Source organism: Sorex fumeus, unplaced genomic scaffold (genome assembly GCF_029834395.1).
Source record: "Sorex fumeus unplaced genomic scaffold, SorFum_2.1 ptg000042l, whole genome shotgun sequence".
In the NCBI taxonomy this organism is placed as follows: domain Eukaryota; kingdom Metazoa; phylum Chordata; class Mammalia; order Eulipotyphla; family Soricidae; genus Sorex; species Sorex fumeus.
Genome location: NW_026606099.1, coordinates 8,716,006 through 8,729,253, shown reverse-complemented (window position 1 = coordinate 8,729,253; position 13,248 = coordinate 8,716,006). Strand labels below are relative to the sequence as shown.

At 53.8% G+C, this 13,248-nt stretch overlaps 1 protein-coding gene across 1 annotated transcript; it reads left to right on the top strand.

Annotated features, from left to right (window-relative positions):
- The first annotated feature begins 1,980 nt into the window (after nucleotides 1–1,980).
- On the top strand, nucleotides 1,981–6,961 carry KRT3 (keratin 3). The gene is made up of 9 exons (XM_056120245.1): nucleotides 1,981–2,580; nucleotides 3,323–3,543; nucleotides 3,957–4,017; nucleotides 4,287–4,382; nucleotides 4,621–4,785; nucleotides 5,194–5,319; nucleotides 5,605–5,825; nucleotides 6,103–6,137; nucleotides 6,637–6,961. Exons 1-9 carry the CDS (start codon nucleotides 1,981–1,983, stop codon nucleotides 6,942–6,944), a joined length of 1,833 nt encoding a protein of 610 aa, XP_055976220.1. The 3' UTR covers nucleotides 6,945–6,961.
- The last annotated feature ends 6,287 nt before the right edge of the window (nucleotides 6,962–13,248 follow it).

Sequence of the window (13,248 nt, the reverse complement as noted above, 5' to 3'; positions counted from 1 at the left end):
CGACAGGGAGGCCAACATGTTGCACGGCTTGTGGTGAATTGTGGGTGAGAGAAGGACAAAACAAAACCAGATACTGAAGAAAATATCATTTCCTCTGTTTGAGGGCCACCTCCAGCTTGTCTACTGTGCATATAAAAAATCCATGTTCTGTTTCCCCTTCAAGCACCCCACCCCAATCTTTCGCTCCTCCTCCAACCCCTTCTCCTCCTCTCCTCCCCTGACCTTCATTCTATTATCAAGGTCTACGGGCTTGTCTTTTTTTTTTTTTGGTTGCACTTTATTTATTTATTTTTAATTGAATCACATGAAACATACAGTCACAAAGTAGTTTATGATTGTGTTTCAGTCACACAACATTCCACACCTGTCCCTTCACCAATGTACATTCTCTACCACCAATGTTCCCAGTTCCTCTCCCCTGTTCCCCCCCACCCCCCTTCCAGCCTGCCTCTATAGGAGACATTTTTCTTCTCTTTCTCTCTCTCTATTTCCTTTTCAGCATTGTCATAGTGGTCCTTTCTCTGCCCTAACTGCCCTCCCCCTGCCCCCAACTTGTGGCAAGCTTCCAACCATGGACCCGTCCTCTCGGCCCTCAGCTTGTCTTTTTTTTTTTTTTGTCTGTTCAGCAATTAGAACCCTTACATTGCATGCATAAGTGGAATCATCCAGTATTTGTTTTGCTCCTTCTGACTTATTTTGCTTCACACACTCCCCTTGAGCCCCTCCTATTGCTGCAAATGGCCCCTGAACTTCCTTCTTTCTCTGTTTGGGAGGTGACTCCTGCCAAGGGCTCCCAGGGCACACCCTTGGCAGGGCCTAATGCACAGCAGACAGAACGAAAAAAGACCTGTCCTGGAGAAATAAGTGCCATGCAGAAAGAATCTGTTCCTGGACAAGCTGGGCCCAGTCCTCAAGCCTCCCAAATAGCGCCAGCTTGGCACATCTTGGGTTCTGAAGTCAGACATATGCAACAGAGCTGTGGGCTCTGCCAAATGTGTGTGTGTGTGTGTGTCTGTGTCTGTGTGTCTGTGTGTGTCTATGTCTGTGTGTGTGTCTGTGCATGTGTGTGTGTAAATATTTGTTCAATTGCTTGTCAAATTGATGTTTGAATTTCCAGGTCTCTGAGCCTTGAGTTGAAACCCAAATCCCCCAGTTGTGGGGAGGAAGAAAGATGGTCCCAGGTGAGGAACAGTGTAGTTTCTCTGCGTAGTTTCCAGACAAACTAATGAGCATGCACAGAATTTGCCCATGAGTTGCGAATGTCTCATCTGAGCATGTGGATGTTAGCTGCCCCCTTTGAAGGGAAAAGCCATGAACCCCCACACCACCAGAGCCTGCACTGCTGCCTGGATTGCGTGGGGGAACCACAGGGGCAGAGCTGTGATCCGGGAAGGAAGAGAAGTTTTCACTGAGTTCCCCCAAACTCAGCCCAGCACAGGGCACAGAGACTGTGTGCAGACTACGGGATGAGTTGGCATTTTTTTTTTTCTTTTTGGAGACATTCTCAAGTCGTCAGTGGCTTTACTATCTCCAGCTCTCAGATAACCAGAGCCTTGCCAATACCCCCTTCCCCTGCGACCTCTGCAGAGCCAGCCCAGCCCTGACCATGCCGGAACAGTGAGTCGACAGAGGTGGTAGCTGAGCGTACAATGTAGAGGCGCTGTCACACTGAGCTAGGAGGTGTCCTGAGCATGGGGCCACGTCAGGCACCATCCGTGCCAGGGAAGTCTGCCACCTTAGCACTTTTACCATTTCAGATTATTTCCAAGGTGTGTTTAGGAGCCTGGAAAAAAACTTATTGCCTTGGAGGCAAACCCAGCCCATAACTCCTCGGGATTATCTCTCCTTCTTTTGAGCCCAACAACCTCCTCAGATGTATATAAAAGGATTTGTTCGGCACAGGCCTTCAGTTCCCTTCCTTCCTCCTCTGACTCTGTCCCTGCTTGACGTCTGCTCTTCTCCTTCCACAAGCCTCTCACCATGAACAGACAAGCCTGCAAGAAATCCTTCAGTGGTGGCAGCCAGGGCTTCTCCGGCCGCTCGGCTGTGGTCTCTGGTGGCAGCAGCAGGATGAGCTGTGTGGCCCGCTCTAGGGCAGCCGGTGGAGGGGCGTGTGGGGCCCGTGGCAGCGCAGGCGGCTTTGGCAGTCACAGCCTCTACAACCTGGGTGGCACCAAGAGCATCTCCATGAGTGTGGCTGGGAGCTCCAGGGCCAGCGGCTTTGGGGGAGGCCGAGGCAGCTGTGGCAGTGGTTTTGGTGGGGGCTTCGGAGGAGGCTTTGGTGGTGGCAGAGGAATGGGAGGGGGTTTTGGAGGTGCTGGTGGCTTTGGAGGTGCTGGTGGCTTTGGAGGTGCTGGTGGCTTTGGAGGAGCTGGTGGTTTTGGCGGGCCTGGTGGTTTTGGTGGGCCTGGTGGCTTTGGCCCTGGAGGCTTCCCTGGGGGAATTCAGGAAGTGACTATCAACCAGAGCCTCCTGCAGCCTCTGAATGTGGAGATCGACCCCCAGATCGGACAAGTCAAGACACAGGAGCGAGAGCAGATCAAGACCCTTAACAACAAGTTCGCCTCCTTCATTGACAAGGTGATGAGCTCTTACTGGCCCCGTTTCTGGGCTGGGGCCTGGTACTCAGTGTCTAACAGCCTTAGGAGCAGTCTGAGCTGGACAGACTGGCGGGGAAGGGCTAGGAGGGACCCTAAGGTCTGGGCAGATATTCCGGGATGACGAGCTTGTCAGCCAAGTGGACAGACAGTGGTTTTTCATTTGGCCTGGGACAGCTGCATAGTCCTGCCTGTCTGGCCGCTCCCTAATCGTGGCTGAGGCTGGCATAGCTGTCCTCAGAGCCTTTCCAGGAGGCCTGGTCCTTGTGTCAAAAGAGGGAGTTGTCCCGGGGAAGGGATCTGAGAGGTGTGCACAGATCCTTCATCCCCAGGGACTGCAGAGAAACTGGCTACTTAGTCTGCACCCCAGAACAATATAACCAGGGAGGACGGGGTGTTCGGTGCCCTCCAGACCAGGATGGCTGGCGGCATGGTGCTCTCTCATGGCCAAGGACGCCACTTCAGTTCAGGACTGATCTGGTGGATGCTTCCTGTGAGGTGCTGAAGAGTCAGAAATGCCTTAGGGAGAAGCCCGACATGGAAGTTTAAGTGCATTTTGCAGAGCGGGCAAGTTCTGGAAGTGGGCTGGAGACAGGAAGTCCCGGGAATGTGGCTTCTGGGCCTCTGCTCTGGGGGCATGGAGAGATACGGCAACCAGTGCCACCCGGCCCAGCCTCCCGCTGCCGCCAGCACTCCTGTCTGATCCGGCTTTCCCCGATGTCCAGGTGCGCTTCCTGGAGCAGCAGAACAAGGTCCTGGAGACCAAGTGGGAGCTGCTGCAGCAGCAGGGGACGGGCTCCCGCACCGGCACCAACAACCTGGAGCCCCTGTTCGAGCAGTACATCAGCTCCCAGCGCAGCTACCTGGACGGCATCCTGGGGGAGAGGGGCCGCCTGGAGTCTGAGCTGAGGAACATGCAGGACCTGGTGGAGGACTTCAAGAAGAAGTGAGTTCCAGGGCAGGTGGGGAGATGCCCGTCTCTGCGTGCCAGCTGTCAGGGAGCCAGCAGCCCTGTCATCACGCCTCTCTGCTATCTTTATGCAGGGCAGCTTGGTCCGAGCTTCTGCCACCAGGATAGTCCCTGAAGGAACTCCCAAAGGGAACACTGGCTCAGTGGGCTCAGACTGGGGAAGATCCCAACTCTAGCACTTAGAGGGTGTGTGTGGTGACCAACTAAGAACTAAGGAGAGGCCCAGGTGGAGGCACTTGCAGTCTTGACACCTGGACAGGCTCTCTGGGTCCTCCTGACCAAGCTGTGACACTGTGGGGAACAGGGGTAGTGGGGAGCAGTGCTGGGATGCAGCGGTATTTAGGGCTCCCTCCCACCCTCCACTCAGCTATTGACGTCCATGCTTACAGATACGAGGATGAAATCAATAGACGCACCACCGCTGAGAATGAATTTGTGACTCTGAAGAAGGTAAGGGGCGTGGCTGAGGAAGCTGGGTAGAAAATCAAAGCAGGTGTATCTGAACCGGGAACGACCCTTCTGGAAGACTCTTCTCAGTCCTTGAAGGGGACTGGACAACAGCCCGCTCCACAAGTGGTGGCCTGCTCCCACGTGGGGTGGCCTTGCCGGGACGGGGTGTTCTGTGGCCAGCCCCACTCCTCCCTTGCTCGCTTCTGCTGGGGCTGTGCTGTGCTGTGCGACCTCGAGGGACGAGGCCTTCTTGCCTTTCTCCTGTACAGGACGTGGACGCAGCCTATATGAACAAAGTAGAGCTGCAGGCTAAGGTGGACACACTCACGGACGAGATCAACTTCCTGAGGACCCTTTATGATCTGGTGAGGATGTGCCCCTGTGGGGAAAGAGGAGGTGTGTTTCCAGACCGGAAACCAGGAGCCAGGAAACTGGGGACCAACCTAGGCCCACTGGTGGGCTTCGTGGAGGACGGGGGGGGGGGGGAAGGGCGGGGTGGATACACCTTCAGAGCTGAGCCCGTGAGAGCAAGTGCGGCTCCCTGGTGTCCTTGGGCCCCTGTGTACCTGGTGCAGAGGTGAACAGGCCCCTCGGGATTTTCAGGAGCTGTCCCAGATGCAGACGCATGTCAGCGACACATCCGTGGTCCTGTCCATGGACAACAACCGCTGCCTGGACCTGGACAGCATCATCGCTGAGGTGCGCGCCCAGTACGAGGAGATCGCCCAGAGGAGCAAGGCCGAGGCCGAAGCCCTGTACCAGACCAAGGTGGGTGCTGAGAGTTTCTTATTCATCCACGTTAGGGTGTCAGGGAGGCTGCAGGGCGTGGTGGTCAGTCATGGGGGGCCATGGGGGAGACTCCTGTTGGCTGTATGTACTCTTTGCATCCACTGCTCTAACCATTGTTCAGTTGCACTGCACCCTCCTCACCCTCCACAACCAGTGGACATAGTTCTACCTGCTACTTCGAGACCATGCAAGGCCATGCAAGGCCACACAGCTCTGACTAGCTGGCTCAGGCAAAAGCAGGAGACCCCTCACACCATGGCAGCCCCATGCTACCCTCCCTGCTGCCCTGAAGGAGTCTGACTGAAATTCAACTTACTCTTCAAGACGGGGTGGGTGATGTTAGGGCCACTCTGTACCAGCATGCCACCATCCCGTCTGTCCCTCCAGTTGGGAGAGCTGCAGTCCACGGCGGGCAGACATGGGGATGACCTGAAGAGCACCAAGAGTGAGATCATGGAGCTCAACAGGATGATCCAGAGGCTGCGGGCTGAGATCGAGAATGTCAAGAAGCAGGTGGGCAGGGGAAGGATGCTGGGGTGGGGCCTGGTGGGGGCTGGGTCTGAGGCTCGGGGCTGCTGGCCTCTCTGGGTTACGGCCAGCAGCACTGGCCTCCAGAAAGCTCAAGGGCCCAGCCAGAGTCGAGAGTGGAAACCCACAGGCTAACAGTCCCATGGATGGAGAGCAGCAGTGCTAGGGAGGCATGTCGCCCGACTTTAAGATGCTTGCCATAGAACCCGGAGTGCCTGGTGCTCTCCTTCCTAGCTCATCCCTTCTCCTACCCCCCCCCCCCCCCGCCAGAATGCCAACCTGCAGGCCGCCATCGCAGAAGCAGAGCAGCGCGGGGAGCTGGCCCTCAAGGACGCCAAGGCCAAGCTCCAAGAGCTGCAGGCCGCCCTGCAGCAGGCCAAGGATGACCTGGCCCGGCTGCTGCGCGACTACCAGGAGCTGATGAACGTGAAGCTGGCCCTGGACGTGGAGATCGCCACCTACAGGAAGCTGCTGGAGGGCGAGGAGTGCAGGTGGGCTCAAGTCCCCTGGTGACCCCCCTACCCCACCCACCTCCTGCAGGAGCTAGAACTTCAGTGGGGATGGAGGTGGAGAAGCCCAGGGTGCAGCAGCCTCTTCCCCTTCCTTCGTAGTTAGAGTGTACCACGGCAGCACCCCAGGCACCCTGTGACCCAGAGAAGGGTGGAGGGAGGCGCTGATGGGCACCGGCCCCGAATCCACATCTGGTAGCTAACCACTCTTCTGTGGGAAATCAGTTTTGCGATGGAGCGCTTTCTCTTTCTCAAACAGGATGTCCGGAGAGTGCCAGAGCTCTGTCAGCATCTGTAAGTAGCTGAGCAACTGTGCCAACACATACTCCCCCACTGATCTGAACTACTGGGTGGGTGGGGGGCTCCTGGGGGAATAGCAACTCATTCAAAATGCCCCACACCACCACTGAGTGTGGCGGCCTTGGTGGCCCAGAGCACCACTTACCAAGCAATCAAGCTTGGCTAGGAGGACTCCTTCTAGATCTACGAGAGTTGGGACGATCTGGGGAGCACAGCGCATTGCATTGGCATTTGGATCCCTGCTGGGTTCAGGGCACTATTGTTAGGGTCGATTCAAGAGGAATTCTGCCAGTGGGGGAGAGATTCTGGCTGGCTAGTGTCCGAGGGGGTCCTCAAGAGCTGAGCACGCATACAGGAGACCCTGGGGTCACTCTCCCCTCCGGAGCGCCGCGGGTCCCTAGGACGCATCCCCAGCGCTCATCAGGAAGGGGCCGTCGGTCTCCGAGTCAGACAGCAGTCAGGCACTGATGGCTTTCTTTCCTCTTCCCTGCAGCGGTGGTCAGCAGCGGCAGCACCACCTCGGCCGGTGGTTACGGCGGCGGTTTGGGCGGCGGCTTGGGCGGCGGCTTCGGCCGCGGCGGCAGTGGCGGCGGCTTTGGCGGCAGCTGCGGCTTCGGAGGCGGCAGCAGCGGCTTTGGCGGCAGCTTCTGCGGCAGCGGCGGCAGTGGCTTCGGTGGCGGCTTCGGCTCCAGCTCGGGCTCCGGGGGCCGCTGTGGCGTCACTGGCGGAGGCTTCAGCTCCGGCAGCTACCGGGGTGGCAGCTCCAAGTTCTCTCAAAGCTCCCAGCGCGGAGGCCGATGAATGCCCGTGGGTCTCGCCCCCTGCACCCCCGGCCCTCGCCCGTTTCCCGCAGGGCCCCTCCAAGTCCTGTACTCACATGCCCGTCCTGGGCGCATTCACGCGCCACTCCCCCCTGGCTCTAGCCTGTGCCCGTGATTGGCCATGGCCTGCCCATGCGATTTCCTCTCTGGGTAGATGGGTCATGCCAGTGGGGGTGTGTGTATCCCACTACTCCCCGTTCATCCTTCATCACCCCCAATAAAGTGCATTGTCCTTCACCTAAGCCTCCGACTCCTCTCTGGATGTCCCCCTTCTCCCCACTGTACGCCTTCCTGGGCAGCCACGCCCTCTTGGCCGGAGTGTGAGACCCAAATTCACAGCGTCCTGTTGTGGGTTCCACCCTCCAGTTCTTAGGGGGGAAGGTTGGGCCATCCTGCACCCAAATCTTCCGTGTCTTCTCTTTTCTGGGGGAATCTTTGAGGGTCTTGGATTGTGTTGAGGGGCTCTGGGTCTCGAAGTTTTCCCCTGGTGCTTGTCTCCACTTCAGCTGACACCCCAAAACGCTTCCCCCATCAAGATGCACCAAAGCGTTTCCTCCGTCAAGATGCACCAAAGTGTTTCCCCCGTCAAGATGCACCAAAGTGTTTCCCCCGTCAAGATGCACTGGGGGTGGGGGTGGGGGAGTGGGAACTTCTGGGGTTCTCCAGAGTCACTGTCTCAAAGTTCATTCCATGATTTTATGGAACCCCAGTCCATTGCAGGCCTTTACAAAAAGGGGGAGTGCAGTCTTCCTTTTGGAACATGTATCAGAGTTCTGAGAAGGTGGCACAGATCACTGCTGTCTTCCCAACAAACGGTCCTTCCTATCCCTGAGCAAACACCCAGAGTGCCAGGCCGGTGTGAGCTGCGGGGTCTTCCATGGACAGCAAACCCTTTTCCAGCAGCATTAGCCGGCCCTGGGAGAGGGTCCAACTGCTCCAGGCTGCATGGAGGTCAAGAGCTTCCCTTGTAGATGTGAGGCTCAGAGCCAGCGTGGCTTGCCCAGGGTCAGACGGCATCCTAGTGGCTGTGTGGGCTGTAGAGCCAAGCACCCTGAGTCCAGAGCCCCTTCCACTGACCCTCGCACCCTCATCCCCCCAACACACAGTGCTGTCTCCAGGCCCGGCTGGCTGCCTGGGTACCCAGAAACCGGGTAAGAGATGGAATCTAAGTGACTAGCCAGATCCAGGTCAAAGAGCAGAGTTTCCGACTTAGGTACTGATTTCAGAGAAGGAAATGGCAGGAAAATACACCTGGGGAAACAGCCCCTGGAGTGCGAAGAGATTCCTACGGAAAGCCCATGCCTGTGCTTGGTGCAGATGCAGGGTCAGTTTCCCTCTTCAAAGATCCACAAGGTTCTTTGAGGGAGTAGCTCTTGTCTCAACTACGGGCAGGAGGGCATCTTTTCTGGTTGGTTCCCTTAAGGGGACACAGGCAGGAGACCGCATGTTTGCTTCCCATCAAGGGCTGATTCAATGGAGGCAGGAGGGAACAGTAACTCTGTCCTGCAGAAGGCATTATGGGGTACCTCCCTCTCATCTTTCCTCCCTCCCTCCCTCTCTTCCTTCTTCTCTCCTTCCCTTCATGCTCCCTCCCTCCCTTTCTCCCTTTCTCCCCCCCTTTCCTCCTTTCCCACAACTTAACTTAACTTCCCGTTAGTCGTTGATTTGCTCGAGCGGGCACCAGTAACGTCTCCATTTGTCCCTGTCGCGTGCTAGTGTAGCCCAATGGCATCTGTTCGCTCCGGGAACATGAAGGGCCTCAAACCGATCGTTCATGATCTTGACGAAGAAGTCTGACCATCTGGTAGGTGGGCGGCCACGCGGTCTCTTGACATCCCATGGAATCCAATCAGTAACAGCTCTAGTCCAACGGTCATCTTTAAATCTCATTACGTGACCAGCCCATCTGATTTTCGACACCTTGGCAAATGAGACAGCGTCCCTGATCCTTGATCGTCGACGGATGTCAGAACTCCGGATTCGTTCTCTCATTTGAGTGAAACGTGATATTCCAAGCATAGCTCTTTCTATTCTTCTTTGGGAGACCTGAATAGCGTTCTCATCTTGTTTGCGTAGGGCCCAGGTCTCTGAGGCATATGTTAATGCAGGAAGAACAGTGAAATCAAAGAGATGTGCCCGGAGCCGGAGGTTCTTCGTCCTCTTAGCTATTTCTTCGACGTTCTTGAAGGCGTTCCAAGCCGCTCTCTTCCTCCTGCGCAGCTGGGGTGCCAGGTCATTTGTCATGTTGACCTCTCGACCTAGGTACACATAGCTGTTGCATTCGGAGATGGTCGTTCCATTGAGAGCGAATGGGGCGTCAGGAACAAGGCTGTTTCTCATAAACATTGTCTTCGTAAGATTCAGCTGTAGTCCTACAACTAGTATCACACTTTTGGCACCTGTCTAGATGTTGGTGTTGCTTTGGGAGCGAAGATCAGATGTGTCCCCACTCTCATTTTAGTAAGAGCGCCTAACCACAATGCAAACAAATGTAAACACACAAGATAGTTTCAGAAAAGTGTGCGAAGAAAGAGGGACCAGGCTCAAGAAATGGCAGGGCAGGATCATGACTTCAGGTGGAGAGGGTAAGTTCAACCCCCTAGCTAAGGATGCCCGTTCCCCACGATAAGGGGTCAGGTGGCTTGTGGTATCACTTCTGAAGGCGAAAGAAGAGTAGCAGGGGGTGGGTGTGAGGAGAAACTTGGGAATCGTTGCTTTTGAGTTTTGGGGAGGGGGTTTGGACCACACCTGGCAGAGTTCAGGAGTTACTCCTGGATCTTTGCTTGGGGATCATTCTGGTAGTGCTGGGGACTGAACTGGTGTTGACCGCATGCAAGGCAAGTGCCTTAACCCCTGTACTCTCTCTGGTCTAAGAATTTTTATGGATGGGTTGGGGCAGTTCATGGGATAGCGAGTGAAGAGTGACTGCACTTGGAGATGTGAGAGTGGGCTGATGGGGAGACTTGGACCCCACTTTTGAACATAACTGGCATAATGATGGGGACAGATGAGTAGCCCCAGAGAGGGCACGAAGAAAACTGAGGCTGAGCCTCAGGGAGGCCAAGCAGCGGGAGTCAGAAGGAGGAGGGCAGTCAGGCAGGCAGGAGAGTTTCATCTGTATATTTCAGATGCTTCCATTGAAAAGCCGAGGGGTGTCCATGACTCCCCAGGACATCCCAGACTAGAGCCAGCTTTCCTGAGACCCTGGGCCCCCAGATCACATTCAGACAGTTCTCACTTGGAGTCTCCGCTCTAGATTCTGGCCCATGGCCACACTGTGGGGAGTCCGCGGGAGGACTCCACTACTTAAGAAGCCCTATAGTGGAGGGAGTGGGGACCAGGAAGCCGTGACAGTGTTCATGCAGCTTCCTGCCAGAGAGTGACTTTGGGCTAGCACAGGAGGAAGGCCCCTAGAAGTTGATTTCTTGGGGGTGTTATTGTCCTAGGGGATGGCTGGGTAGGTGACCTTGATACCAGAATCTGGAACTCAATTCTCCTCCTCCTCCTCCTTTTCTTCTTCTTCTTCTTCTTCTTCTTCTTCTTCTTCTTCTTCTTCTTCTTCTTCTTCTTCTTCTTCTTCTTCTTCTCCTCCTCCTCCTCCTCCTCCTCCTCCTCCTCCTCCTCCTCCTCCTCCTCCTCCTCCTCCTTCTTCTTCTTCTTCTTCTTCTTCTTCTTCTTCTTCTTCTTCTTCTTCTTCTTCTTCTTCTTCTTCTTCTTCTTCTTCTTCTTCTTCTTCCTCTTTCTCTTCCTCTCCTTCTCCTCTCCTTCTCCTTCTCCTTCTCCTTCTCCTTCTCCTTCTCCTTCTCCTTCTCCTTCTCCTTCTCCTTCTCCTTCTCCTTCTCCTTCTCCTTCTCCTTCTTCTTCTTCTTCTTCTTCTTCTTCTTCTTCTTCTTCTTCTTCTTCTTCTTCTTCTTCTTTCTCTTCCTCCTACTCCTACTCCTTTTTCTTCCTTCTCCCCTCCCTCCCTCCCTCCCTCCCTCCCTCCCTCCCTCCCTTCCTTCCTCTCCTCCTCCTCCTCCTCCTCTTCCTCCTTCATTATATCACCATGAGATACACAGTTACAAAGTTTTCATGATTGGGTTTTGGTCATGTAACATTACAACACCCATCCTTTCACCAGTGCACATTTCTCACCACCATTGTCCCCAGTTTTCCCCTTTCTACCCCTGCCCCTAGTCTACCTCTTTGGCAGGTAATTTTCTTCTCTCTCTTTCTCCTTCCCTTTGAGCATTGTGGTAAGCTCTGCAGTCCCTAATTTGGGTTTACTCTCTTGTCCTTTACTAGAACCTCCCTTTTTATGGAACAGTCATGGTTGTCAATACAATCAGGGGCAGAGCTTCACAGTCTGTCTATGGGACTCACTTCACCTACCACCCTGTCCAAGTCCCACCCACCTTCCAAGGGCCCCCTACTCTTTTCTCCCCCCACAAATCTTTCCTTTCCTTCCAGAAACCACTGGTTTTCCCACTGAGTTGGGAGTTAATTATTATTATTCTGTTTCTTTGCCTTAGTGATATTTAGGTGTTTATAAGGATATCTGCATGAAGTCCTATAGTGATCTCTCACTTCCTTCCTTGTCACTTAACACAGTCACCTCATGCTCTGCCCATTTTTGTCCCAAATGGCACAGTTCCATAATTTTGGTGGCTGAGAAGAAGCTCCACCATTTCTTTATCCACTGAGCAGACTTTTCATCTTGGGAGAGAAAGGCCACTGGTGCCGTCTATTCCTGTCTCATCCTACAGGCAGTTTTTTGTTTGTCCACAGCAGGAACTGAGAGTCTGAGCGGTGTGACTGTTTAGTCTGGAATGGGAGGTGGGCCTTGGGCCACGGTCAGTAGGTGTTTCTTGTGTCCTCTCAGTTTTATTCTCCTGTCTTACTTGGAGGTCCAGTGGAATATTCTCTTGTGCCTAGATCCACAACCATCTCCCACCCCAATCCAGTCCTCTCAGCCCGCTTCCCTTTGCCTCCCACACATCCCCATCTAGAAAGAACCTTTTGAATCACACTAGCCTGGATCCGGGAGTTTGTTCACTCAGGGGATCCCACATCCCCTGATATTCAGGAGACCAAGATTATTTCCTTCTGGATCCTTCTGGAATGTGAGCTACAGATCAGAGCAAGGCAATTCAGTGATGTAGACACAGGCAGTGAAACTAAGTGAAGGAAACCTGAGCGTGGATTCCCACAAGACTCGGCCTGCGAGACAGATGCTGAGGACGGAGGTTTGCTCATGTTCAAAGCTCGTTCTCTGTAGGACTTGGCTCAGGGTTGCCGGAACTGGGTGGGGTTTTTGCCAGCCATCAGCCGCAGTCATCGTCGGGGATTTGGCCTATCCCTCCTGTCTGCCTTCTCAGCATGCCAGCCCAGGGAGAATCTCTCTGGACCAGCAATGCAGACACCTTGCAAAGGCGGAATGTGGGAGACAAAGTCATATAGTTTAGGTAAGCGCCTTTCACATGGGTAGTTGTAACATAGCTAGGTCCCTCATGAGTCCTTCTTTTTTTAAAATTTATTTATTTTAGTTTTTTAAATTTCATTGAATCACCATGAGAGAGTTACAAGCTTTCATGTTTGGGTTACAATCACACAACAATCAAACACCATCCCTCCACCAGTGCACATTCCCCACCACCAATATCCCCAGTATACCCCTCCTTTCCCACCCTCCCCCTGCCTCCATGGCAGACAATATTTCCCATACTCTCTCTCTACTTTTGTGCATTATGGTTTGCAATATAGACACTGAGAGGTCATCATATGTGGTCCATTATCTACTTTCAGCACACATCTCCCATCCCGACTGATTCTTCCAGTCATCATTTTTTCAGTGATCCCTTCTCTATTCCAGCTGCCTTCTCCCCTCCACTCACGAGGCAGGCTTCTAGCTATGGGGCAATCCTCCTGGCCCTTGTATCTACTATCCTTGGGTATCAGACTCATGTTATGTTATTCTATACTTCACAAATGAGTGCAGTCCTTCTATGTCTGTTCCTCTCTTTCTAATTCATTTCACTTAGCATAATACTCTCCATTTTTATCCATTTATAAGCAAATGTCATGACTTCATCTCTTCTAAGATCTCTCCTTCATTTCTCCATTATGTAGATGTACCAAAGTTTCTTTAACCAGTCATCTGTTCTAGGGCACTTAGGTTGTTTCCAGATTTTGGCTATTGTGAACAGTGCTGCAATGAACATATAGGTACAGATGTAATTTCTATTGTGCCTTTTTGCATCCTCAGGATATATTCCCAGAAGTGATATTGTAAGGTCATATGGAAG